This window comes from Aythya marila, assembly GCF_965140915.1.
Source record: "Aythya marila genome assembly, chromosome: 17".
Taxonomy (NCBI): domain Eukaryota; kingdom Metazoa; phylum Chordata; class Aves; order Anseriformes; family Anatidae; genus Aythya; species Aythya marila.
The window spans coordinates 8,810,165-8,838,126 of record NC_139058.1 but is presented as its reverse complement, the minus strand read 5'-3'; the positions used below and the strand labels follow the sequence as shown (position 1 = coordinate 8,838,126).

At 39.7% G+C, this 27,962-nt stretch overlaps 2 protein-coding genes across 9 annotated transcripts in view; both read right to left on the bottom strand.

Moving 5' to 3' along the window:
* Positions 1–1,504, bottom strand: part of ADORA2A (adenosine A2a receptor) — a 28,750-nt gene extending 27,246 nt beyond the window's left edge. For 2 of the 6 annotated variants that reach the window (XM_082773881.1, XM_082773880.1), the window contains exon 1: positions 465–1,385. The gene's annotated coding sequence lies outside the window, so the exon portion shown is untranslated. The other 4 variants (XM_082773884.1, XM_082773882.1, XM_082773883.1 and 1 more) reach the window with 4 other exon arrangements.
* A 7,857-nt stretch (positions 1,505–9,361) lies between these two features.
* SPECC1L (sperm antigen with calponin homology and coiled-coil domains 1 like) overlaps positions 9,362–27,962 on the bottom strand; it is a 70,594-nt gene continuing 51,993 nt past the window's right edge. For 2 of the 3 annotated variants that reach the window (XM_082773879.1, XM_082773877.1), the window contains exons 14-16: positions 20,850–20,966; positions 19,879–19,938; positions 9,363–17,439 (exon numbers count right to left, since the gene is read on the bottom strand). In XM_082773879.1, the coding sequence (XP_082630005.1) occupies positions 17,350–17,439; positions 19,879–19,938; positions 20,850–20,966 (267 nt within the window). In that variant the 3' untranslated portion in view covers positions 9,363–17,349. Of the gene's footprint in view, positions 17,440–19,878; positions 19,939–20,849; positions 20,967–27,962 lie in introns of all 3 variants that reach the window. The other variant, XM_082773878.1, reaches the window with a different exon arrangement.

The following is a 27,962-nucleotide window of genomic DNA, read 5'->3' as shown; positions in this document are numbered from 1 at the left end:
TAATCTTTTTGGCAATATGCCTGGGGGGGGTGTCCCTCTGTAACGGCAGGAGCTGGCCATGCTTTCCCTCATGCAGAAGAATGGATTTATCAATTACTACAGTTCTTGTGTTACACAGGTCTGAGACTTACCAGTCAGATAAGAAACCTGAAAACAAATACATCCAAAGATAGAGTTATCTAATAGTTGACCATCTGCTTAGGAAAATAATTTTAAGTAGTTAAGGCAATTCTATTAACTAGTATTTGCCAAATGAGTCACGTTGCTTAAGTTAACCCTTCCTTTCTCCTCTGTGGCCCCTCTGCCCAGAACAGTTTGGGAGAAGGTACTTGGCCACCTTTACTATTTTTAAGCTAGCAACAAAGTCAGCAGTACGTCTGCACTCAAGATCTACCCCAAGCTCACACCGCACCAGGACATAAAAGAGCATTAAAGTAACCGGGGAGCTTCTGGACGACACTTACACCACACCACAACGCGCAGAAAGGTCTCCTCCCAGGAACGTCCCCACAAAGGCACCGCACGCCGGGAGCGCACCTGCTGCTCGACGCTCTCCTCCACGATGAGCTGCGGCACCTCCGCCAGGACAGGTCACCCCGGCAGGGCCCAGGAGCCCCATCCCGCGGGGCAGAAAGCCTTCTCGCACATCCCTCCAGCAGTTCTGGCAGCAGCTGGCCCCGCACAGCCCGATGCCCCTTTCCTTCAGCAGCCCTCTCCCCGTAGTGCAGCACCACCGGGCCCCTCGGGGCCTCGCGGCTCCACCGACATCCCCGCCATGCACCCACGCTGAGGGAGCACCCGGTCAGGGTGGCAGGGCTGCTGCCCCCAACCTGTTTGGGTCACTTGGCACAGATGAGTCAGGGTCAGGGCTTGCGGACCGAGGAGCGGGATAAACTGCGTGCGGGTTTAGTGCCGTCTACTAAGTCCCTGCCCTTTTTCCCTTTCGCCTGATTGCAAAGTGCGTGGAAATCTCCCTTGATAAACGCTACGGAGCAGCTTACAGGATGCAGGGTGCTCCTCGGGAATCGCTGTTTCACAGCTGATTGCTTTCGAGCACGAACAGCAGCCGAAGAGCCGGCAGGAGGAGGAGGAGGTCTGGGTGCAGGCGAACAAAGTCCAGCGCCCGCTGTCTGGAGGCAGAGCCGCGGGGCAAACAGCTCCGGGCGCGGGGGTGTGGCGGGGACTGACAGCTGGGAGCGAGCAAGGCGCGAAGAGCCGAAGAAACCCACGCGGGCCGGGGCAACTTACAGCCAAATCCCGCCGGTCCCGTGGGCAACGGAGGCAGGAGAGCTCCGCTCAGGCGCCGCGGGGGAAGTTGAACCTCTCCCGGCAACGGCCGGGGCCCGGCAGCCGCCCCCCGCCGCCCCTCAGCGCGGGGCCGGGCCCGCCTCACCCACCTGCCCCCGGGGCTCCGGCTCCGGCTCCGCGCCGCTCCGCACCTCACGGCCGCTGCCCCGCTCCCGCCCCGCGGCGCCCTCCGCCTCAGGACGCGGGCAGCCCGGCGGCAGGGAGCCGGCGGCTCCCCCTGGAGGGCGGCGCGGGTGGAGCGGGGCGGAGCGGAGCCGAGCCGGGCCGGGCCCCCCCGGAGCCCTCTCAGAGCCCCCGGCGTTACCTGGCGGAGGGGCAGCACCGCGAAGCGGCTGCGGAGATCAAGGGCTTGGCTTGAGGGACCTGCGAGTGACAGAAAAAGGGGCTTTTAGAGCCTTACAGCCGAGTGTAATGACGGGCAGGGAGAGGAGGGCTTTCCCTGTAAGCAGCCAGGTCTTTCTAGGCTGAACTCCTGCTGAAACCTACCGCCGGACCAGGCGGCACCACACAGTGCTCCCAGGGTTACACACAAACTCCCAGCTCCCTCCAGTCTCTGCTTCCCCTCATCACCACCAGCAGAACGGAAAGGGGATCCCCGCACACTAACTACTCTGGAAGTGTTTAAAAACTCACAATAAAGATATTAAATATTTCACAGAAGTTTCACATTTCCCACTGGGCAGGCTGCAGCGCAGGCCACGGCAGTGCCTGTCGGGCCGCATGTCTCCCCCAGCACCCCTGCTCTGCCCCAGCCAGCCGTTGCTCAGCCCTCAGCCACTCTGAAGCTTGGAGAGAACCTCTCAAGAATTTGCACCCACTGCTCTTTGCAGGCATCTTCTAAGTTTCCTTTTATTTCTGTTTTTTAATTTTGCACCCTAGTGAGCAATTTATCCACATTGTCCCTGTCGGTTTGACTTTACAAACAGGAAAACCCACTAGCGTGACTCCACAGACACCACAGCAGACCCCAGCCTTTGCAAACCAGGTTCATTTCCACAACGGCCAGCCCAGACTTCTCTGAGCAGGGGACAGCTACAGCTAGATGCTTGCACCAAGCTTTTTTTGGTGCATCAACACAGTAGAAAAAACAGCAAACCTGGTACAAGCCACTTCAGCACCAACCTCAAAACCCGTGAGCCTCGAAGCATCGAAGATTTATTGCTGGCAGCAGGATCAGGCACCCATGCTATCTTCTCCACTCTCCTCCTGGACAGAAAGGCAGGCTGGCACACGGGCTGCCTCAGCCATACAGCTGTGAATTACAGAAGTAACAGGAAAAGGCTGGAGCACCATGAAATAACAAAGTGATTTTAAGAACCATATATACTGACAAACCAGTTCAAGAAAAAAAAAAACAACGGGGGAGATTATGAGAAATTTAGGAGCCTCATCAAAACATACTGCAATATTGATAAATTTAGAAATGCTGCCTGCCTACATGAAGCTTGCCAGAGCTTTTTGGAAAATGCAGACACTAGAAACAGGTACTGTTCCCATAACGGCCTCCCTCTTGCCCTGCACAAGAGGTAGTGTTTTCCACAGAGATTTATGCTGTGCAACTGTATTTGAAGTAGGGGTGCAAGCGCCATGCTGTAGCAGTTAGCTGCCTGCCGGGATCTGCTGTGCCTGTTAAGCATTGCTCCTTTCTGGGGAATGATTTCAGTGTTGTAGAGGTGGCCTCCAGTCTTTGGCCCAGATCCTCAAAACCATCCAAATGACTTTCTTCTATTGAAATTAATGAAAGATGAAAATCAAAATACAGGGAGCAAGGCTACAGTTTTTAAATATGATTTTGCCCCTGAGTACATTAAAAATGAAGTTGTTGCAGTCAGCTCACTTTACTAAGCCATTGGGTTGGTTTCTTCCAGCAGTCCCATGTTCAATGCATTTTACAAGTTTCCCGAGTCACCGATGTTGATCAATCTATCTCTGAAAGACCCAAAATGCTTCATTGGAAGTCTCTTCTCCCAGTTGCAACTCTTCTTTGATTTTTGCAGTTAATTATTTTTAAGATTACGCCGATTTTCTTTTAAATCAGCAAGTCATAAAAGATGTAAAGCAAATATCTGAGTGATTTCACAGGGCTGGATGATAATGGTACCGTGACAAGCTTCTAGCTTTAGAAATTACTTCTTTTCCATAAAGTCATGCTGATGGGCATTATTCAGTCTACCACTACCAACTATATTTGGATGGAATATCAGGTTCCCATTATCACGCACTGATTTTCTCTGTGCAGCTGGAAAATCTGCAGTGTTTCAAGATTTGTTAAAATCAATATTAACAGCTCCTGGAGCTCCTCAGCCAGTTCTATTACTCTTGCTTTTACTTGCTCATTTCTTACTTCTGCACACAAAGTATTTACAATTAGCAGCTGCTGTTTTATATCCCATTTAGCAGCTGGATAGCTTATCTTACATTACTACAGTAATATTTAAATAAATGTTCCCTTCTTTTTGAATTATGAATTGCTTATTATTAATACTATTGCTTCTGTCAAGTAACAGAACTGCACCATTCTTCAGATCATATTTCTTGTGTATATTCTCTGTGTTGTCCTTCCTGTAGATTTTCTGCTTATGTCCTCCTTTATCAGTGGTTAACAATGGCAAGAAATTGAAGGTTTAGGAATACAATCAGCGTTTGTACTAACTATAAAAGGCTATATTAATCATCTCTGAAGTGGGGGGCAGTACAATAGAGCACTAATTTTCTTTCCCTTCTTTGCAACATTTGAAGGCAAAAAGACAGCATTGCTATGACTGCTATAGCCAGGCACAGTCTGAGAAGGGACTACATGAAGAGGAAGGCTGAAACTACCTGGACACGTGAGAGCTTCCAGCAGCCTCAGCAGCTACACTGAAGGTACTGCCACTCGTCTAGAGCAGGCTGCTGGCTTGAGCTGAAAGAAGTCCAGGACTGCATGGAAAGAAAGGAAAATTTCCAGTTCTCCCAAATGCAGCCAAGAAAGCTTTTGCATTCCTAAAAAGCAGAGTTGCAATAACATACAGGACACCATCTCCTAACTGAACAAGCCAAAATTCTGAATTTTGGGCAGCTGAAAAGCAGCGATAAGACTATTTGCCCTCCTCAGACTTAGTAACTGAGCTAAAGCAATAAAACCTAGAAACACAGCATAGAATAAACCTTGGAAAGCTTCCCTCAAAAGATGACAGCAAAGTAAATAAAGACTTCCCACTTTAGACCTATCATGAAGCTCACCATTCACTTTGCTGATGCTGCATTAGCGACAGCCTGCTTGGGCACATCAGTGAGGCCACTGTAAACACAAAACAGACTGATATAATGACTGTAACCAAAACCAGCCCCCCACCGTTGTATGTAGCAAGATAACACAAAAGTCATACACATGTACTGAGGTTGCTGTATGGAAAACTGCCTTACAGAAAATGATCATCAGTTTGTCTTGAATAGAATCTGGAAGAATGAAAGTGCTTATGTAAATAGAAAAAAAAGATGTCATATATACATACATATATATATGGAGGATAAAGTGAAGTACTTTTGCATATCACATCCTTTAGCTTCTAGAAATTGTCCTCAAACAGACACCTCTGCTCATTAAACCATTAGCTATGAGTTATCCACACACTTTTGCTAGACGTGACAATTTCGAATGGGCCAGTACCTGAATCGTGGCAGACCAACATAAAGCACTGACTGGATGCCACTTCAGGGTTAATGGATAAGTGGCAACAGCAAAGTTGTATATCAGTGCTGCATTGGAGATAAGATGATAGTCAATGCTTTCCTTTTACAGCATGAATCCTGTATGCTGTGTACACCAATCAGCAACAAACTCTTATTGCCAGCCTTTCACATCCATACAGAGATTATTCTTTACCAGTTTTGGAGCTGGATGCTTGACTGTGAACTTCTCCTCCTAACCAGACACAACCATATGCAAAACTGCATTTAAGAGATGCCTATTTTGTAAAAATGCATCAAACTGAGCATTAGCAAACATAAGCAATGTTGGTATAGAAGACACTTAAAATGACATGTTTGGACTTGTATGTAATCCCATACCTACAAATACTGCCTGAAACTCCCCAAAAGCAGTGAAAGGCACTTGGCTTAGTCTAAGAGAAGAGACTGAGGCAGGGTTATTCGAGGTCCTTTGGAAACACTAGCAAATCCTTAAATATTAAAAAACAATTACATATATATATATATATGTAATTATTTCTCTCACCTTGCTCAACATGAAATTTGTTAGCAATTTTAAAATAAACATAAGAAAAAAAAAATCTGAGGAGGGAGTCCTTTAAAAAAATCAAAGGACCAAAAGCCTTCTCACAAATGGTTTAATTCCAGCATACAGATTAGCTTAAGGAAAACGAGCCACAGTTAAGGTAAGATTTGTGCTCACAAGGAAATGTAAAACCATATCCACAGCCCTGTTTAAATTCTGCCATTTGCACTTACATCAGGAACCAGTGAAGGATCTTCAGTAGTTTCAAGTCAGGAATTGGACTAGTCTCCATAAAAGGCACTCCCCAAAGAGACTGGCTTCATTTCTTCAAAAGCTATTCAGCGTGACAGAGAACGAGATGGAGTTCAATCTAAATTTAAGCATTCTTTGTAGACTATTAATAGAGGAAAACTGGTAGCATGAATCATCACGTGGGAGCTGTAGAGCAACAGCTATTTATTTTCTATAATAATATATAGAAGTTACCTTTATACAACACACTGTTGGAGCTCAAGCCCCAGCAAGAAGCAGTCAGATGATTCCTCTTCACTTAACACTATTCTCATTTTTTTTTTCTAAGGAGCAATGAGAGGGCAACCTTTATTTAACTTGACAAAATCCACATTGTGTACATCCAAGCTCCTGTTACAACACAGAAGATACAGAAAGCAGCTACTGACCCTGTTGCACACCACTCCCTCCTCAGGCTCACAGCGACTCTGACCTGCTTGAAGTGTTTGTGCAAAATGATAGAACTTGGTACCTTTATAAAGTTCAGTTAGTGCTTTAGCACTTGTTCCAATGCTTTTATAATGTTTGTACCTCTGGCCATAAACAAAATTGCTGCATGCCTTCCCTTTAAGTTACTTCTCTGCTGGACCAGCATTCCTGCTACATTATTCTTAAACCACCCATCTTCAGGAAAGATTTTTTTGAAAGGACTGAACACTTTAACAGCTCCTGAAGTGCAAAACTACAGATGCTCAGCACCCCTCACACTCAAACCTTCCAACATTGCGATTTTATTTTTAAAGCAATAGGACTGGTTACATGCACTGCAGGCTTTACCCTAGGCTAACTCCATTGCAGTCTATGGAATCTGAATTTGCCCAGCCCAGAGACTCACAGTGTTAACATACTGGCATTTCAGTACTCTGTGGGCTATTTATTTTTGAAAAATATGATATTGTCAACAGCTCAGTGAATTTGTCTCCAGACTGTTATGTCTCCTTCTCAAGTTTCTTTCATTTTTAAGAGCTTAACTTTGAGGCTTCTGGCGTGAAGAGTCTAAAACGGTTTAAGAAAAGGAAGCATAAACAAGGGAGCGAGCTGTGCACAGCATTGGAAAGAAGTACAAGTATTTCCTCACACTATATAATCAATGCAAAAGTCTACTTGTAAAAATAAGTCACTCTACTGCATTCAACCCTATGTTCACAATAAGGGTAAGAAGGCTCCAAAGAACTGAATATCCTTAAGAGCAAAGAACATCTAAAAGAAGTTGAGATCTTATTTTTCAAACAGGGAATTTCTTATACAAAATTTTACTTCTATAAACAGCGTTCAACAAAACCATGGTGATATAGAGGGCAATGACAGATGAAGACTAATAAAAACCTTAACATGGAATAGGACTGATGGCATCAGTCATTTATTTACTTTGTTTTTTTAAATCATAGATTTTTTCTAAACAAAGACTTGCACAGGAGAAGTTTCAGAGCAACTTTTCTATGAGAAAAGAGTATAATAAAAACAATTTAATTAGATAAATAAATGTTCCTTTAATCTTGAGCTGCCAGGAATAGAGAGGCTAATTAGCTAACTTCTCTTTTCATAGTGCTGGGCTGCAGCATCAAGCACTAATTTATATGGAAGGTACTGGAGCTTTCAACCATATACTCACTACTTTTTGAGCAATTTTAATGAATACTATACCTTACTCAACCATTAGGACTGTAAATGAAAAAGAAAACATACCAATTTAAGATACCAAAACACAAATGCAGGGCCCCAAAAGAAGATACTGTTGATACTAGCTTTTATGAAAGCTGGGCAAAACACTAAGTGAGGGAAGCTAAGAAAGGGTGAACAATGGGAAAGGCACTGCAAAGAAGTGCAGAGAATTCAGGATTATTATTTTTCTGTCTTAGCAGTAGCTGCTGGCTATTAATAACTTCCCATCTGGAGAAGGGAGTAAGCATTTTGTGCTAAATTAGTATCTGTGTTTTGAAAAGAATTGTATTTGGGAAAAATTGACATCCTCACGAGCCCGTCTTGAGTAAGTGCTCTGTGGAACCACAAACAGGAGAGGGGTGAGTCCAAGCACTGGGACTTCGTAACACACAACATAACCCAAGTCTCTCTCTATGATCAAAGTCACCATAAAACTCTTTTGATAAGAATTTGAGCTGCAAGTTCTGTAATACTAACCTACTTCCTGTACAGAACTGAAGTGACGAGCAACCATGACTCCAGTCTAAGCTTTTCTGATATAATACAATGGAATATTATAACGCTGTTGCTTCTGAGGTTTTTATTTTACTACTCCAGATAGCTGCGGTTCATTACAGTACAACCTTCCAAATTATTTAACTGATTTTATTACATTCAACTTAAACACACTTATGGCACTAGTTCTACATTTTTGACCAAATTATCTAGTGACTGCTTGTAAGAAAATTGGTTAAAAAAAAATAAAACACAAAATTCTGGTTAGGGAATGCTATTTATTTGACCATGGGTAAGAAAAGTTGCAGCCCCACAGATCATGTAGACATTATCGTTTCAACATACCTCAGGCCTGGCCTACATCCTGCCCGCTGCTTCTGTCTTGACCTTCACATTGCGGAGTGCAGGTGTACAAGTCACTTCTACAATACTGTCACACACTTGCTACAGAGAAGAAAAACATCTACTTTCTGACACAAGATTTTACTACACGCTAAAACATTTACTCTTAAGTATGGAAACTGAAGACCCATACTTAAAAACAGGATATAAATTGAGAACTAAGAAGAGTTCTCAAATCACTCAAATTCAGTGAGCATATTTCACCTCAGAAAAAAAAAAGCAAGACATTTTCTTGCAGAATAACATTACTGAGTCAAAGGCATTTCTGAACAGAGAACATACCAAACCTTAAAAAAAAAGAACACCTTTAAGGAACAGATAGAATTGAAACACATCCACTAACCAGTGAACTTAAGCACAAAGTTCAAAATAAAGAGGATCCCAACCCAAACCTCTGGAACAAATTTATTTCAGAGCGCTCAAGACTAAAGCTCTGTAACTATTTTTACACCATTTCAGATAAAACTGAATTTAAAAACAGTTACCATCCAGGATGAATGAGAACAAATTACATTTAAGGTGTTCTAATCTTTATTTTCACCTGGAAATCTTACTTTTAGGCATCTGTTTTAAATATACTGATGTGTTCAAGCGATAAAATCCCCAGCTCCCCTCCAGCCCCCCTGATTTCCTGTGAGACAGAACACATTGCCTTACTTGGTTGGACTAAATAACATTTAAACAGCTTTAATCCTGCATTATGTATTCTATATTAAAGAAGTTGCCTAAATTGAAAATATTTGCTAGAATTCCCTTCTCTGTTGCTCATATTTAATCCAGACTAGGCAGATGCCTTAAATACATACCTCATATAGAGTATTCACCATGTTATCATTTAAAATTCTTTGGGGGTAGATATCAAAGTATGCCGGTATACCAAAACAGTGATGACTTCCAGAAAATCGTGCAGTTATAGGCATGCAAATCATTGGTCTGTACTTCTCATCCACGGCACATAAACCTCCAAACACTACTTCCTGTCATGCTTACTCCTGAAAAATCAGTGTCAGAAATGCTGTTAAAATATCCCTTTTTGTGGCAGTCTCACTCAAGAAAACAAAGACACATTTTGCTATTTGCAATCTTTATTTCATGAATAATTAAGAAGAAAACATGGCAACATTGGCAAATTGAAGGCATACATACTAAATACTCATACAGAATACATTATGTAGAAAGTAAATGCCCAGATCTTTAGTGGTCCTTGCAAACTAAAAGCATATTGGTCCTCCAAAAGGTTTAGCTTAAAATACGCTTGCTGACCTTTTAAGTTCCAATACCTAACAGCTTGTGCCTTTCAAACCAGAAACAGAGTGACATACAATTTGAACACTTCCAAATTTTCCTCAAAACTATATTTCTCAGATCTAACCAGAAACAAAATATTTTTCCTCCTTATCTTTTAAATGCAGAAGCTATTACCCCACCCTAAATATTAAAGACTCAAGCACTTCTTGAAAGATGTTCAGTTTTAATAAAAGTCTGCATATGTACATATACACACACAAACATTTGCATGTATGTATTTATATGTACATATAAAGACACATTTATGTAAAACATCAATGTATGTGAATGTGCAAGTAAACCATTTGCAAGGGTTTTGGAATAGAGAAAAGTGCTTGTTCAGAATGAGAATTATTAAACCCATAGACGTGCTGTTGGGTCAGTCTAACAGATGTGTTTCAAATGAGTACAAAACCAACACAAATCAGGAAAGCAGGATGGAAGAGAAGAGCTTTTAAGACCTACTGTTTTTTAACGTCATCTTTAAAGGCCATGGAAAACGAGCTTTAAATTAGTTATTTAGGAGATATTAGTACTGGCTGTGGTGTCTATTCAAACAAGGTTAGTCCTTATCCAATATAGCGCTGTGAAGTTAGACTGAGACATTGATAAAATTTTGTTTTTTCATGAAGTCCAAAATTCATCACACTGTTCTGTCAATTCTGCCTCACACCTGAACTGAAAGTACCCTCACATCCATGAGTTAGAGGGTACCAATTAATGCCCTTCTGACTTTGATCTGGAGAGTTGCCCAATATTAAATGGGATCACTGATATATTTCGTAGACATTGAACAACTCTTGATCATTACTGACCTAAAGTGAACTGACGGTCTGGAAGCTAGCTATTCTATGTTTTGTTTCATAGTGTTATACTTTCTTTCCATTAGATAACATACAGAAGACATTTCTGTTCAAAAAACCCTTCAGATAAGTATAAAAGTGCTACTTAAAAATAGTAAAAATGATCCTACTATACATGTAAAAACAATTTTCTAACAAACTGAAATGTTGCAAGTTATGAGGATTAATTACTTGAGTATGTTACGTGTACTCGTGCCCTCTTTACTGAGCTGATTCCCAAGTAATCATCCTAGCTGAACATATGTAATCATTGGAAACCAGTAAAAGCCTCCAGAGAAACTTCAACAATGGAACAAAAAGAAGAGCCTCTTTTTCCCCATTTATTGAAAGAGCTCATGAAAATAAAAATCAGCTATCCCATTATTGCAAATGCAGTCTACTGTCAAAACAGGTCAGTTCATGAACTGTGGAACCAGGACTGCCAATGGCTCCTCTGCAGCAGGAAATGTCCACTGGGCTTCGGAACTACCATATAAATACCCACGTCACATGCAAATGAAATAATACATACGTCACTAGAATGAAAATGCACAGAATACATTGCTAAGCAGGGGCAGAGTAAGTTTCAAACCTTAACTTCCCCAAACAACTTGTTCATATTCTAGAACACTATGCGAAATACAAAAGCCTTAGAAAAGTGCAATAAAACTAGCTTCACAACATTTTTTAGTTTCCATAAATACAATCTCATAAAAATATTATTAAACAGAAGCATACTTCCCAGTGGAGAATAAATGTGCCACGTTTCAGCTTTGAGTAAGTGATGTCGACTAAACTGAAACCCCCTAAAAATTGGGAATTAAAATGAAACAAGCTTATTAACGTCAGGCTGCCACAATATGCTGCAAGAAGTTTCCCCTACCATTTTGAAATCCACAAGTCCTGCTGAAACTGATGGCAACTTTTTCTGTAACTCTGGCAGACAGCGGCCTAAGAGTAAGGAATAGAATATTCCAAGTAAAAGATGAATGTCAGTGGGAAGGAAGTCATCTAGTATTTGTAGGTGTTACTGAAGTTTCAGTGTGAAGGAACATGTCTATTCACACAGAATGAATTCATTTATGGAGCCCAGGATAGGGGCCTCGTCAAACTGAGTTCAGGGGTGTTGTAGCCCAAAAACTGGCAAGCACATAAGGAAAAAAAGACATTTTCTTGTCAACATTAACAGAAATCAGAAGTGTACAAAACTTGATCCTTAGTTATTTAGTATTAGTTATCAAGAAGTGTACTTGCTACATATTCCAGATGCTCAACATAATCGATTTGACAATTACCAAGCATACTTCAACATTGATGCTGAAATCATAGGGAACATACAGAAAAAAAACTTAGCTGAACAAAGGACTGGACAAGCTCAGCAAGCCAAAGAGTAATCCAAAACCCAGCTAGCCACTCTCCTTTGAAGGCAGAAACACTCTTAGAGATACCTTTCTAAATGGGGACAATTAAACGTTCTGAAAGATGCCTATGAACCCGCAACACATCCGGGGTGTTGGTAAATTTGGAGCAGGAACACCTGATGGATCCCCTGGGATGATGCAGCCCATATGGGAGGTAAGGAAGTCAGAAAAGAGTTGAGCAGTTTTAGTGTATTTTGCCAATCAGAGAATCATAGAATATCCCGAGTTGGAAGGGACCCGTGAGGATCATCAAGTCCAACTCCTGGCACCACACAGGTCTACCCAAAAGTTTAGACCATGTGACTGAGTGCACAGCCCAAACGCTTTTGAAATTCACAGGCTTGGTGCAGTGACTACGTCCCTGGGGAGCCTGCTGCAGTGTGCAACCACCCTCTCGGTGAAGAACCTCTTCCTGATGTCCAGCCTAAGGTTCCCCTGCCTCAGCTTAACACGGTTCCCGTGGGTCCTAGCACTGGTGTTCTATCACTGGCGTTTACAGAGAATTACAATCAACACACACTAACCTGGAAAGCACAGCACCACGTCTAAAACCCATGGACGACTACTCTGCTTTAACAGCATGTCCCACCAAATCATTTCTCAAACTGGTTAATTTTATTAAGTCTTCATACACTCATGCTAGCTTAAGAAAGGGATTGCAGAAATTGAGCTTGGCAGAACATAAAAATAACACAGAAATAAATATTTGCCAAGTCAAGGGAAGGACCACAAACAAACTACATAGTTAAATCAACCTGTACACAAACGCTATTTTAAAATTCCATTTCTTAGGCCACCTCAGCAGGAGTATTTCGCATAATAGGCAAAAACTGGTGTCAGGTATACAACTGGCTTCCTTCCCAGAAGAATTGTGCCCTCTAATAGCTCCTGCTCAAGGCAGCCTGCAGCTCAACTGTGACTGTGTTAGTTGTAATAGGCAAATAAGAGGTAAAGTCACCACATGAGTCATATAAACAGTTTTAAAGGCTTAACTTTAGCCTGTGCATAACTTCTTGCCAGCCAGCCAGCCAGAAGGGGCAGCTTTAGAAGAGACTGTCACATATCAGCTAAAACCAGACAGCGTTCCCAAGCTGGTCACAAGCAGAACAAAGTTTGCACACCCAGAAGTTTTCCATATCTCCAACTTCCCAAATAATCTTGTTTGGAACTATGCTAAAATAAAATTTGTACTCAGGTCAAAACTGTATAGAAATTGATAGATTTGAGTAAAAGTGATGTTTTGCAAAAGATGCAACAGAATCCAAATGGTCAGTTTTTAACTGTCTAAAGCGTTAAATCAGGAAACTGAAAAACCAAAGAATTTAACACTGAGATCATTAACAGAAGGGAGACACCAAGGAGAACTGTCACAGCTACAAATTGCTTAAGGCAAATCCTCAGCAGTTTAAACTGCTGCACAGTGTGCATCATCAGAGCAAGTGTTTATTTCTCCTTGAGCAGGTACGACCAGAGTCTGCCTGCAGCCAGCAGCATTAACAGCAACTGCTGCATTAATAGCCAACGCATCAAAGCTGAGTTTGTTTTGCTCTGGCAAATAAAAGAATAAACAAAAGCATGACAACAGATTTCCCATAAACACAAAAACAGTGGGAATATTTTACAAAGAGAGGGAATATTTTACAAAACTGGAGACAAATCATCAGTAATTATCTAATAAATGATAAATGTAACTTGAGAAACACGTTTTCCGTAAAAGAGACGAAAACCTACTTTTAAATCAGAATATGTAGTAAATAAATACTATATTCTGGATGATCTATCCACAAACACAATTTTAAAAGGGAAAATTTTGTGCACAATTTTTCAGGCATAAGAAGGAAAGGTTTTTGTGATGGTCACCAAGACTCACAACAGAGATACTGAATTAGTGTTTCCATTTAAATATACAAGACAACCACATCAAACTGAATCAAACCAAACGAACTGAAAACCAAGTCAAGTGTAAATCATTCTGAAGTCATTGCAATTCCATTATTGTTAGATACTCTGTACCAAAACTTCATTCACTGATAGGAATTTTCCTCAATTATCAACATTAAACTTTTCTTTCCATCCCTTCTTTTCGATGAAGAAAACCCCACAAGTGTTTGCTCAGTTCATTGTTTAAGATCTTGCACCATCTAGCCAACCCCAATGCACATCTGGCTCTAACCTGACATCTCTGTAGTCTGTGAAAGTGTTTCAGTAAACAGGATCCAGAAGATTACATAGCTGTATCTACAACAATATGCTTGACAAATCAATTTTGCCCCCACCCCTGCAGCTGGCAATGAGTAACCCTGATATACTACAGCACAGGCATTTGCAAGGCACATATTAAAATGCAGTAATATAAATGGATGATAAAATATTTGTCTTTTTTTTTTTTTTAGTACATTCTGAAATATTTTCTGGACTGAAAAGCAGAGGAAAGTAAATCAGCAAAAACCTTGTTTCATATGTAAAAAAAAACCAAAAAAACAAAAAACAGGCTGTTTCAGGATTAAGTGTAAGTAGGAACCAAGTAGAACAGTATCACCCACATCCAGAAGGGCTACAGCTATCCTTCTATTTGAAAAATTAAATGCTGTTTGAACCTTTAGAGAAAAACATGTAGAAGAATGTAGCAGGGTATTATGTTTGTTTGATATCTTTCATTGCTTCATTATGGTCACTTGGACAGCTGTATGGCATTTTATTCATAAAGGCTCAGATATATCTTTATAAAAAAAAAAAATCTATTTATGGAGCCCAGTATTCCTTTACAGATAGAGGCTTAATCAAACAGGCAACACCAAGAAGAAGTTTGCAGAGCTATGAAGTTCAAAATAAGATCTTTTCTATAATTACTCGTAACTTCTCTCTCTTTTTGAAGACTAGCAGCTCATCTTTCAAATGAAGGTTATCTGAAAAATGCGATTTCCCCTTCTACAAATGGCTATACCATTAAGTGTTATTTTGGTTAAGGACTAGTACAGTATTTTGGGTAAATGAAGTTGACAATTAGATAGAAAAAGATCAGCTTAAAAATTCAGCTGCTCATTAGTGGATTTAGAGAAAGAAATGTTGTCCTTTTCATTAGAAAAATATTTTCTTAAAATATATGGCAATGAATAAGAATCACAGACAAGGCTGTCTGGTTCAAGGGAAGAGCAGAAATTTTTAAGCACAAATGTGCATAAACTGGAATTTAGTAAGAGATGCAATGTGAAACAGCAAGAGTGGGTATTTCCTATAGGAATATTCTTTTTAAGACTTATTTGAAGAAGTAAAATAAAAATATTGGAAGAAATATACGGGAGAGGAAATTGTATTTCAGACTTTTATTAAAATCTGTTAATGAAGATTCTTCATTTGAAGCCCCTCTTGCAACAATTGTCTTTAGATCGTGTTGGCTCTTCAAATCCACCAACTGATAATGTGAGGGTATCTAGCTACTTCTAGGGACATTCGGTCTAAAGAATTGTAAGGATGTATGAGACACTGTTGCTCTGAAAACTTCTCTGTAGACCCTCAATGTGGATTAAGTAGTTATTTAGCAACTTTTCATAATTCTCACAGGCACATTTTTACTGTGTTACGGACCTGTCAGTGCAAGCACTGTAAGAAGTAACTTTATCTAATGCTAACTGCTGAATTATTATTCTTCACGTGGGCTACATTCTTCAAATGATAGCTTTTGAGATTTGGCAACAATTCTGAGTTAAATCTGTGCTTTTATACCATGATGAAGTTTCACAGATACCAAGCGGAGTTGCATTCACTGGGTTAACATCCATGACATTCAAACTGTCCTTAACAGTCATAAGAGCACCATAGGAATGGCAGATTAATTTTCTTAATAACAGGGTTACTGTGTTGAAAGAGCATGTGCTTATAAATAGCAGTTGGTACAGAACTCACTTCTAAAGTAGGCTTCTGCTTAATATTAATAAGACATGTTCAACTGTGGCTTAACTGCTGCTAAGTATTCAGAAAAACAGGAGGCAGAAGCAATGGCAGAGTGAAGTTTTCCCTTAATTTGACAAACAAGGTTACAACAAACATTTTAACAGCTTATGACAAATGGATAGATGAAATCATTCTGAGACATTAGCATTCTGCACAAAGCCCTGAAGTGCCAGGATGTATCAATTCAATGATAGCTAAGGCACTTACTTGAACTCTTTTGCCCGAGAGCTGTTACATGAATTCAGGTACATTTTAGGAAAATAAAAGCTGATCAAAACTAAAGTTTCTCAATTCCTTCCTTGTGACAGTGAGTCTTTTCCACGCAATATTCAAGACTGCTGGGTCTTCACACGTTTCATTAGTTCCTCCACAGTTCTTGTCAGAGAACATCTCACCTTCTGCCAGTCAGATGAAGATGTGTGACATCAACGAAAAAACACACAGGAAACATGGCAAAGCTGGATTTTGAGACAAACTACTTCATTATTACATCTTATTGAAAGTATTTTCTCTGCAGAGGAAATGCTATCCCAGTTCCAAAATTCTACCACAGATATCCATGACGTTTGCTTGTATTGCTGTGAAGTAAAGCCTGGGGTAGCTGTGCATGCTATACAGGCAAAGAAGGAAGAGGGGAAAGAACAAGCCAAACAAGGGTTGATTACTGATTCATTTCTGTTATCATGGAAGCACAGAGAGGTTGACAGATTCCTTTAAGTACAGCGTACCCTGAAAACCAGGAGCTGCACGTGCTAGTCTTTACAATCCGTAAGATCGAGTTGGAAGCCACATCGCTGTGACAGAGGTAGGCTTATAACGAAGCTTTAGAATGAAGAGTTCTTCTGTGCCAAATTATTCGAGGTATCAAGACCACTTTTCCACTCAAGTTGTTGTTATAGAACAAAAGCTTGTTTTCCTAGAATATTGTGCACATTTTGAAGGAGGGAAATAGCAGTAAAGGCAGTAACTAAATCCTCATTAAGAACTCTACTGTCTTAGGGTGCCATAGGCCATGGGTGGAAGATTCACACTCTGTGGTATCAGGACACTACAGAAAGTTCAGTAATATGATGCCATGTTATCCATTTCCTTCTCAAAGCATTAGCTGCACATTCAGTCTCCTATATGCTAGAGAATCTATTCACCTCACTCTCTTAGGAAAGAAAGCTTCAGGAAGTCTGGCTGGAAAGGCAGTACGTCAGTAGTCCAGGCTCTTTAGGCTACATAATTAATCTGAATAGCTTAATAACTTGGGTTATTCCAAGCAGCGTGGCAACAAGTTCTTGCTTTCGAACAGTTGTTTCCAAGCTTAGTAGCTGAAGCAATCTGAAGCAATCCAGAACAGTGTCACTCAAGTTTGAGGGGACTCAAATGTTGCCAGTTTTCAGTGAAACGGGGATTAGCATTTCAGTAAGATTTCCATCTGGTAGCTAATGTTGGTTCTATCCCATGAATCTTTTCAATTATTAGGGTTTCAGGTTTCAAAGTATTTGTAAATTGCTGTAACATACAGCATGACATTCTGCCAGTCTGGACGTTCAGTTCGCACCATTTCATTGATGTCCTGTCACAGAAAACAGATTGGTCAAAATCAGGAATAACAACCTCGTGAGGAACGCGGTAATATTTTTACAAATTCATGGTAATGGCAAATCTGAAAGGCTCCACAATCTAAAGTACTGATGAAGAAAATTCTCATACATCTGGAAGAAAATTCCTCCATACAAGTTTATTACCTTCAGAATGTAAACAGCTATAAACAGGATACCTGCAGGTAGACATTTCAATCTCAAGTCAGAAAAATAGCTAACAGCGAATACTGAGCTGTGCCCCTTTTAGTACAATTAGCCATCATGACTTTACTGTTCACCAACCCCTTACATCAGCCTCAGAAGTCAATGCAATCTACCCAGGAACTGAGAGGCACAGAACTAAAGCACAGATATTAACTGAACCTAAAGGTCAAAATTTGTACCAGGATAAGAGTCAATAAATGACGATCTCACTTTACAGTAGACCTCTGAACCTGAGATTACTTTGATAGGCATTTTTGAGTAAAGAAGCAAGGAAGAGGAAAGTTGGCTTTACCGCCAGTTTGGGTACGTGCAAAATTCAAAGCATCAGTGCGTGTTTAACTGATAGGCCAGTTCAGGTATTTCTTAACAACACTATGCCAGACTGTCTGGGAATAAGCCAGGCAAACACAGCCTCACTTACCCTTTTCAGCACACGTACAAAGGAAAACAGCAATGTAGTTCCTAAGTGTTTTTATTTACTGTAAGGAAGTGTTTTGTAAGCTTTGCTTACAAGAATCTCCAGAATTTAAGAAAGAGAAAGTGTTTGTTAGTTTGTTTTTAATTCTGCACATGAAAGTAGCTGAACGCTTTCCTATTCTGGGAACAAATAACTTCCCCTTATGTTACCACTACTATTTGCATACAGTAGTTTTCAAACCCTTGTTCACCCTCCACCCATGGTCAAGGAGGAAAACAAAACAAAACACCATGCACGCTGGGTATGTAGGTATGTAAATAAATACTAAATCCTTAAGATGGACACAATTTGCACAGGGGATTTAATTACTTTTAATTTGCTTTTTCAGGATGCCTGTAATTAAGTACATGGCAAAAATCAAAAGGACAAACAGCAATCACCTAGTCTAAAGCTAAATTATGTAAGAATTACCGAGGTTATTTTCCACAATCTACTTCTTACATCAGCACTTGTAAGAAACTTCCAGATTTCAGATCTCTGACAAAGCTGAAGTAGTAATGCCCAAGAGCTGCATTGCCATTGTGAGCAAATACAATGGTGGAGTAAAGGCTCTGATAAGGATCAAGGAAAGTGGTATTTTTAAAAATGTCTGACTTTGTTCTATTCTTAGTTGCTAACTATGGCAGCTTTGTTACAATCTAGGTTACAAAAGTATCACTTGAGTATCGTTCTGATCCTGGCAATTGTACCCAGGATCAGAATTTCTGCAATTACTCACAAAGGGCTTGGATACTTTCAATTCACTACCTTCAGGAGTCTTCCAGTAAATACTATCAGATAAAAAACTAATTCCTTTACACCGAAATTTGTGTAAAAAAAGCTTATAATAAACAATAATTAAAAAAATAAATCAATAACTTACAATCCCAACAAATTAAATCTAAACATAACTGTCAAGATTTTAACTATACATTACACTGAGCAAAAGAACAACTTGATTTATAATTCTGGAAGTCCAACAGAGGCAAATGATTAGAAATCAGGTCAGATATGGGAGAGAATTAACTTATTCTTGAAGACAGTATCACTTAACTATTTTTCCAATTAATCTCAAAAAGTACATTGCCTTTTTATGGTTTCTTATTTCATATTGAAAGATGAGATTTTTTTTAATCTTCCTTTTATATATTTATAATATATATGGGAGTTTATCTCACAGAACCACTGGATATCCTGAATCAAAAGGGACCTGCAAGGACCATGGAGTCCAACTCTTGGCTCCACACAGGACTATCTAAAAACTTGTCTGAGAGCACTGTCCAAACACTTCAGCTCAAGCAGGCTTGGTGCTGTGACCATGTTCCTGAGGAGCCTGTTCCAGTGCCCAGCCATCCTCACAATTAAGAGCCTTTTCCTAACATCCAACCCGAACCTCCCCTAATGCAGCTTCATGCCATTCCCCATCTGTCATTGGCTATTATGCTGTTGCTTTTGCTGCAGCAGCTTGAGTGCAGATCTTTATCTCAGTCACTGTTTTAGTGCAAAAAACAGTATTAAGTTGTTGACCACACTGGGTTTATATTAGACTGACAGAGATTAAACAAAGTCATTTATGTATGAGCGTATCGTTTTTTTCAGTCAAGTCTGATACAGGGACTAAAACATCTAGCTGAGCTCATCTGCTATTATTTTTAAATATTAAGCATCAAAATCTTTCAAAAGCACAAAATAGAATCATTTGATTTTTACAAATGGGACATAATTAATTCAGTATGTATTTAAAACTTACCAGAGTAGATTTGATGCCAACACTTTCAGCTGCCTGAAAAGCCAAAGTGAAATTTCTTCTCTGCATGAGATATAAAAACATATTAGAATCTAAGGAAATACTACTTCAAACATAATAAAGTGTTGTTAAGAATGTTTATAGTAAAGCTGCTACTTTTACTTCAAATGGAGTCTATAATTTGACATTGTTGGTTTAAAAAGAGCCATAGGAATGAACATGTCCTAATATCTAAAATCTTAAGAGATCTTTTAAATTTATTTATTCCTTATTCATAAAATAATGCTGAAAAAAAAAAACACATAATGAAGAATACTGACTTTTTAAATGCTAATTAAGTGGTTTACTCTTGAAAAAATAATAAATATGAAAATCTCTGCAACGTTCATGAAGTACTGTTGCATGTTTTTGGAATTACCAATAATACATCTCCAGATCGCATACCAGTAGGTATCCATAACAGCACGCTAGGATACACACAGAGTACTCTACAGTCTTAACATCTTCAAGTTTATCTTCAGTTTGCATACAACTTAAAAGCACAGTTACTTAACAGTATGATAAAGTCGGATAAAAGAACATCCTTGTGATATTGAAAGAGATAGAAGAAATATTGAAAGATAAAAGTTTGATGGGTTTCTAAACTTTAAGTGCTCCTTGCTGCTAAAACCTTAACTGAAAACATTTCCCAAGGGTTAAGGTAAAAAAACAAACAAACAAAAAAAAAACAACAAACTCAGACTTAAATTTATAATCTTCCTTTTTTCAAAGATCTTGTAATATTGAAAGGGTATAAGGAAAATAGCAGATAGCAGTAAGGTAGTCTGAAGTGTTTCAAATATGATTCTTAGTAAGACTGCTTTTGTATTTTTTATTTATTTATTTATTTTTAGAAACTGAACTTGTTTCATTTTTACTAGCCCATATTAATTATTTAGCCTCAGTCCCAGGAATGGAACTTTTTAATGTCATACCTTGTCCTGGCTGTTTAGTTCTTGATAGGGAATATGGGCTGGGAGATATGTGTGGAGGACGGCACAGAAAGCCAAGCCATCATTCCAGCTGCTGCTGAAGTTCGTTATGTCGATATTCTTGAAGAGAAAAATACAAACAAAATAAAATTAACATAATCTAACAAATGTCAGTTCTACCAACACTTATTATTTTTTTTAATTAATCCTTTGAAGAAGTCAGCACACAAAGCAAGCAGCCTAACATCAAAGTTCTGTGGTAATAACCCAAAACACACTACTATGGCAAATAAAGTCATGGTAAAAATGTCAGTTAACTTATATATTACTTACACAAACTAGGTAACATTAAACATCAAAAATGTGCAAACACTGTTAAAAGATGTACAAAGATATGCCAGAAAAAGTTTTAAAAGAATAGATTTGGTATAATCATACGCTGCAAGATATAAAAGCAAACATGTAACAGACACGTGCCAGGACTCTTTCTAAAATCCCTGAAATGAATCACATGCTAGTATTTCTGTTAGGACAAGGTTTTACTTCTGTGCTTCAGCTGCATTAATAACCAGGTAAAATTTGTGGAAAAGTATTTTTTTTTTCTAAACAAACCATTTCTATACAGAAACTTATGTGGACAACATTGCAAACAGAAAATAAGTTGTCATTGCAAATAAAGATCTTCAACAGATTTAACAGCAACAGCAGTAAGGAATCAAGTTTGGGGGATTGAAACCAAAAATGAAATATGCAGTCTTGCACTCCTGATCCTTTGGTTCCAGTAGGAAACTCAGTGGTACTGGTAAATCAGCCTCCTGAGACTGCATACAAGGTTACTGTAAAAAGAGGCAGCCTTGTCCAAACGAGTTATGAACAAGATGCCTCAGTGACCTTTTAAATTACTGTACACTTGGCTGTTGGCAGTCAAACAATGCTACAGAGGCTAAGTGGGTAGCAGTCAGTTTAAACTTTAATTAACAAACAACCAGTGACAACAACTCAGTCTTTTGCCCCCCCCCCCCCTTTTTTTTTTTTTTTTTTAAAGACCTCTTTGAAGAAAAGTGACTATGCTTTAATACCTAACTCTCTTATCTGGGTTTTAGCAGAAGCTAACCAGCTCCCCTACCTAGTTTTTAAAGCTTTAATACAACAGGAATTATTTATAACCTTCCATCACAGAATCACAGAAATGATTGCACAAGTCACCTTTTCAGCTGACACAAACTTAGCAGGCATCGCAGCCTTTGACAGGACACCAAACTTTCCGTCCCTCTAGCAGAAGGACCCACATGGGATCCATTTTAGAGGCACCAAACATGCTGACAACTAAGGCAGTCACATTTCTTGTGAAACCGATGATCTGGATTACAAATGGAAGACAACTGCAATCCCCCCCCGCAACTGAGGGAAAAAACAAAACTAAATGCAATTTCTAGAAGAATGTGAGGGAAATCTCCATTTCCTGCTCAGCTTTAGCACTTTTAATACAAAGTCTGCAAAAGGCAGGTTCAGATGACGGTGACGTACACGTACGTGCTCGCACTCACAATGCCCAGGGCAGTGGTCTGAGCCCTGCCTGCCGCCCAGCCGCCTGCTTGCGAACGGAAATGTCATTGTTGGAGACCCCCAGTCTGTGGGAACGTGTTCTTCACACAGCTTCCTCAAGCCACAGGGATGGGAAAATAATAATAATAATAAAGGAGAAAAAAAAAAGAAGCTCTCCCTCCTTTCTCCTCAAGAGACAGGAAATTGGATTTAAATCAATGCATGTTTAAAACTTTTTTTGATGTTACTTAAATTAGGCAAACAAATGCAAGGCACGGCACGAGACTGGGGGAAAAGGGAAAAATACAAGAAAGGAGGGATGCTGGAGCATTGCTGAATCTGATTTTCAGTTTCCAATATACCAGTTTCCAGTCTTGTGACCTAATGCTGCTTAGTTTCAATGAGTACCTAATGAATTGCTACTACGGAAGAACACACTATATGTACTGTAGATTGGGAATTCATAAAGCCTGTCACAGTATAATAAAAATAAAGTTTGATAGTACCTTGCCTCTCAAAGCTTACTATTACTTTGTTTGTTTATTTTAGATTGATTGGCTATGCACAAAGATAACTGAGCAACTACTAGAATGATAAATAGTAGCTACAGCTCATCACCTGATGTTGTTTACAGCTTATACAGCACAGCAAAGGTGCATTGCAATGAAGATTCTGAAGAAGGTTTTGTGGCTGGCTACAGGGAGAAACTCTCCCAGGCTACTCCACACATTTCAGAGGCACAGCAATATTTATTTGAAAATGCAAGAGTTTGAGCTGGAACACCAGCATCACGGAAGCAGAGGAGATCCCAGTACTGAGAGATGGAAGAATACACAGCCTTCAAAGCGAAAATAATCACTAAGATTGGAAATTCAGGAGTACAGAGAACAAAAAAGCAAAAAATACAGTGCTGTTAAAGCAGCGAGCTAGAACAGCGATCTCTGCAGCAAGATTCAGGATGGGCATCAACAAGCAGGAATGCATTCGTCAAAATCAGAAAATATGATGCCTCCGTGATGTGTATGAGAACAGAACCTACACCTGAGGTTTAACCCTGTGGATGAAGAAGAAAGATTAGTGCTCAGACTATAAGAAAGAAAGAAATTGCCAGGTATCAAAATAGTCTGCAGACAGTACAGAATAGAACTATAGAACAATGGTGCTGAAGACAGAACTCCTCACACAATTAAAAATAAAACAAACAGGAGGAGAGCTGAGCTCCAAACTCAAGACTTTTTTTTTTTTAAAGAGCTCTGTAAGTTTACTCACTCACCCCCACAAGTGAAAACGGGACAAAGTGCTGAAAATAGCAAATGAAACTAAGAAATTCATTTTTCCTTAAACATTATAGCTGTATAAGCAAAATATCACTTCAAATACTATTAACATCCACAGAACGTGAAATTCTGAAAATAAACAATGGAAAAAAAAGAGACTATTTTAAAAAGTTCACATTAAAGTTTGGTTGGTACTCAAGAGGAACTTGGAAAACCCCGTTTTCCTAAATCTTCCTGAAGGGTCCAGCTTTTATTATTAAGACAACAAGCAGAAAACAAATCCATCATCCAAGAATCTTAATGTATCCAGAGAAGCTGAATTAAATACAACGGAAGGAAACAATTAAAAGGGACTGGTTTCTGTTTCCAATTGCTCCAAGCATTAGGAATGATTATTACCTCTTAGACTGAAAAATTGTTATATTGGTCAGGCACAAATCTAGAAACTGGACAAACTTAAAGTTTAATCTTTTACATAGGGCTTTAAGCACATAAATGGCACTTTTAAATACAGCATAATTTTATTTCCCAAATGCTTTTAACTACTTGTGGTTTTTTGAAAAAGCTTGGTCAGTATAATGAAATCAATCTTGCATTAAGCTCTTATTTCTCAAAGACTTGACGGTAAACAGAACATCAGCCTAAGATCTCTGACATAATTTCTTCTTTGTTACTGCTTTTATTAAGTAATTGGCCCTATTAAGAGAATTCTGCTGGAATCTAGTCCGGATTTTTTCTTCAAGCCATTTCAGACCACAAAATATTAAAGCAATCGAAGGACATACTTTCAGATAAATTGTCAAATGAGGAATAAGCCTTGCTGGAGAGAGGCGAACCAGGAGGAGTTATCAGTCCTTGTCCATTAACTTTTAACACTTAGCGTGGGAGTGAAATCACTTCTAGTATTATGGAGAGATTTTTCACAAAAAGCATTTCTAATAGAGTTAAGCAACAACCTGTTGTGATAAGATCCGTGGAAGACGTGCCAACCAGGAATTGCAAATTGAGTTAGAAGACTGATTTTTTTTCTAGAGACAAAGTATAAGCAAGAATATAACATTTCAAGTAATCAAACAGACCAAATGCTATAGCCCACCCTACAGCTCTGACCAAGTGGGAGAACAATCAATGGCAAAGGAACACGCTGGTGGACCCACAACCAAAAACATTTCAAGCATGACTCAAGATCCTGTTAAGACGCAAAGAGCACAGTAACAGAAGTCAACATAAATGAAATAAATGAAATAAAATTCCCTTGTGCTCACAAAGAACAAAAAAAAAAACGGTAAGAAATTTCTTCCTGAAATAAGGTTGAAAATGTAATAGGAACAATGTGGTCCATCAACTTAGGCTGAAATATGATAGCGGTTTAACTGTAAATGAACTGAATTTGAAGATGAGTCAGCAGTGCGCAGCAATGAAGGCAAACTTTGTTTTTGCATCATTAAGGCTGAGGGATGTGATTATTACACTCTACTGGGCCCTTGTCAGGGTATACCTGGAGTGCTGGACAGAGTTTTGTCCCCTCAGCTCAAAACAGTCATTAAGAAATTAAAGAATGTCCAGCAGAGGGTTACCAAGATGATTACAAGGTTGAGGAACTTGACCAATGAAGAAAGGCTGAAAGAAGCAGGTTTATTCAGCATGAAGAAGAGAAGTGATCAGTCTTCCAAGGTATTACAGAGAAGATGGAGCTACCATCTTCCCATGGCTGCACGGTGACAGGACAAGAGGTGATAGGCACAGTTTGCTTCCAACGAAATTCTCTCTGGCTGTAAGAAAAAGGTGTTCACCATAAAACAATTAAGTTTCAGAATAGGGTGTCCAGAGAATGGAGAAATCTCCCTCCCTAGAAACATTCAGGACTGCTCAACAGGGTTCTGTACATCAGTCGAAGGGCTCTTCCAACCTATGACTTTTCTAGAATGTTTTTTAACCAGTGTAATAGTAATTTTAAAATTGTGTTATTGTTTCATTTTTTCCCCTAAATTAAGAATATAGGCTCTTTTACAATCAGAGAAAGTATTTTTTTAATGCAAGATACAAATATCATCTATAATTCTGATGCAACTTTTTTTCACCCCCAGAAAACAATGCTGCTAAAAAAGCTACAGAAACCATGGTTTCTAACTTACAGTTACAAACTAAGGACAAAGTTTCCTTAATTATCTCTTCAGCGGACATACCCACATCTGTCTTCAATCTCCCTGAACTACAAATATTACAATTTAGGCAGAGAAGCATACCACATAGCAACTATTTCACCAGCCCCTGCTCCACACAGTAAAGGATGTTCCCACATCCTAACTCAGGCTGGCTCACAAATGAGTTAGGACATAAAGAAAATAAAACCATGTGTCTATGTCTCTGTTGTATTAGTTAATGAAATAAGTGGGCTGAGAAAGCAAAAGCATTAATATGATTCTGTACTATAACATATTAAACCATTAAAACGAGATTTGAGGTTTAATTTTACAGACCTTGGCAGGCTTTTTACTGTGGCAGAAAATTACTATTAAAAAGCTTTTAAAAGCTTTTAAAGACACACAAAAAAAGAAAAGAGCATCCATAAAAAAATAGAGGTAAACTACTAAATAAGTCTTCCCGTTAAGCTTTCAGAAGACTTCCTAGAGTGTATTTTCCCTGCAGCCTTTCCGTGGTATCAGTCAGCATCACCCTTCCTTTAGCAGGTGCAGTGGAACAGCATCTGGTAATGCCTCCAAGTTACAAAACTCGCTACTGGAAATGTCCACAATCCATCTCCTACCAGTTGCTGACCCTTCCCAACACCACAGCACCACACACCTGTGCTTACAGGTTTGCAGCAGCGCCCTGCACCTCATGCCAGGCACTCTGCAGACTGTAGGGAAGCCGTGACAGAATCGTCTGAGCTGTGCTCACTCTCTGAGTTTTATCCATCTTCCTCTCAGGTAGGGTTGGCTTTCCCACTGAGGACAGGCGTGTCTATTCCCACCCAATCCATGCCAAAGCTCACCTTGGAAAAGTCTTTGTGACTGCACGTGCCAATGGAAAGCGAGGGCTGCAACCAGACTTCTCCCCTGAGCAGAGATCAGCCTGTCTCTCGGTAGGAGGCTCAGCCCATAGTCAGCACTGGGGTTATGCAGGCAGGGCTCTTATGCTGGGAACAGCTGGATCCATCCCTACCAGATGGCTTCCTCTAAAGCAGGGAGATCAGCTCACGTTGGAGGAAAGGTAACTTTGGTGCCACGTGGCAGCGTGACCAGCAGTGCATCCCACTCCTACTGTCCTTCAGCTGTACCTTCTGCAGACCGTACAGCACGGCACACCACAGAATCCACCCTCTGGAAACCAAGTCTTGAAGACTTCCCCTTCCCTTCTTACTTGGTGTTACTCAAAGCAGGGACTGTTTCTGATACTAGCACTGGATTCAGACTGTCACCAGGCTTGAGGTTACAAACAGCAAAAGTCTGATTGCAAGTGCCGAGGAAAAGACCCAAGATGTGCAAACTAGTGCTAACTGCCTGGTTTTGCTTGCTGGACCCCGCACCACGTTAGACAAATTTGACTGTCTTGCAATCAGTGAAACTGATTGCTGTACTGATTCCCAAACCCTGGATTAGAGCTGAGGCTGTCAGTACTTCTGGCAGTAGGTGACATTGTGAAAGTATTTCTGGAATAGACTCAAGAGCAGTCCCAACCACTGACTCTTCATTTCCAGTTCTGAGAAGGCAGTAAACGGCAAAAATAAGCTATCAAGAGCCTTAAATATCAACTGTTAATGCTTCTTTCCATGCTTCCAATGCTTCAACCAAGACATGTTATTTTTCAATTTTGGCACAAAGACCATAAAAGGAGCAGTCGTCCTCAAAAAAAAACCAATAATAGCTTCAGACATTAACATTTGAAGCATTAACAGAGATAAAGACAGCTCCATAATTTGCTCTAAATTTTGTCATAATTAAGTCTAACAAGCTGACATTTCTCTTGTATCAGAATCCAAACCAAACAGAAAAAGGAAGTATATACTTCCTTAATTCAATAATTTTTGGCTAAAGCATCACAGCTTAAACCAAGGAGAGAAGTGTTTTGGCAGCCTGACTGCTTTGATGAATCAACCAGACAGCACCAGGGAATGCATGCACACCCTGGAATCATTATTTCAGCACAGGCTTTCATGTGCACAGCATCTTGTCTACTTTCTGTGCTTCTTTAAAGTCAACAGAATAGTTTAAGTAGAATATAATACCAGTGTTTACAAAGACGCGTATAAAAGAAAAATTTTTGATTTTTAAAAAGGCAACCTGAAACAACT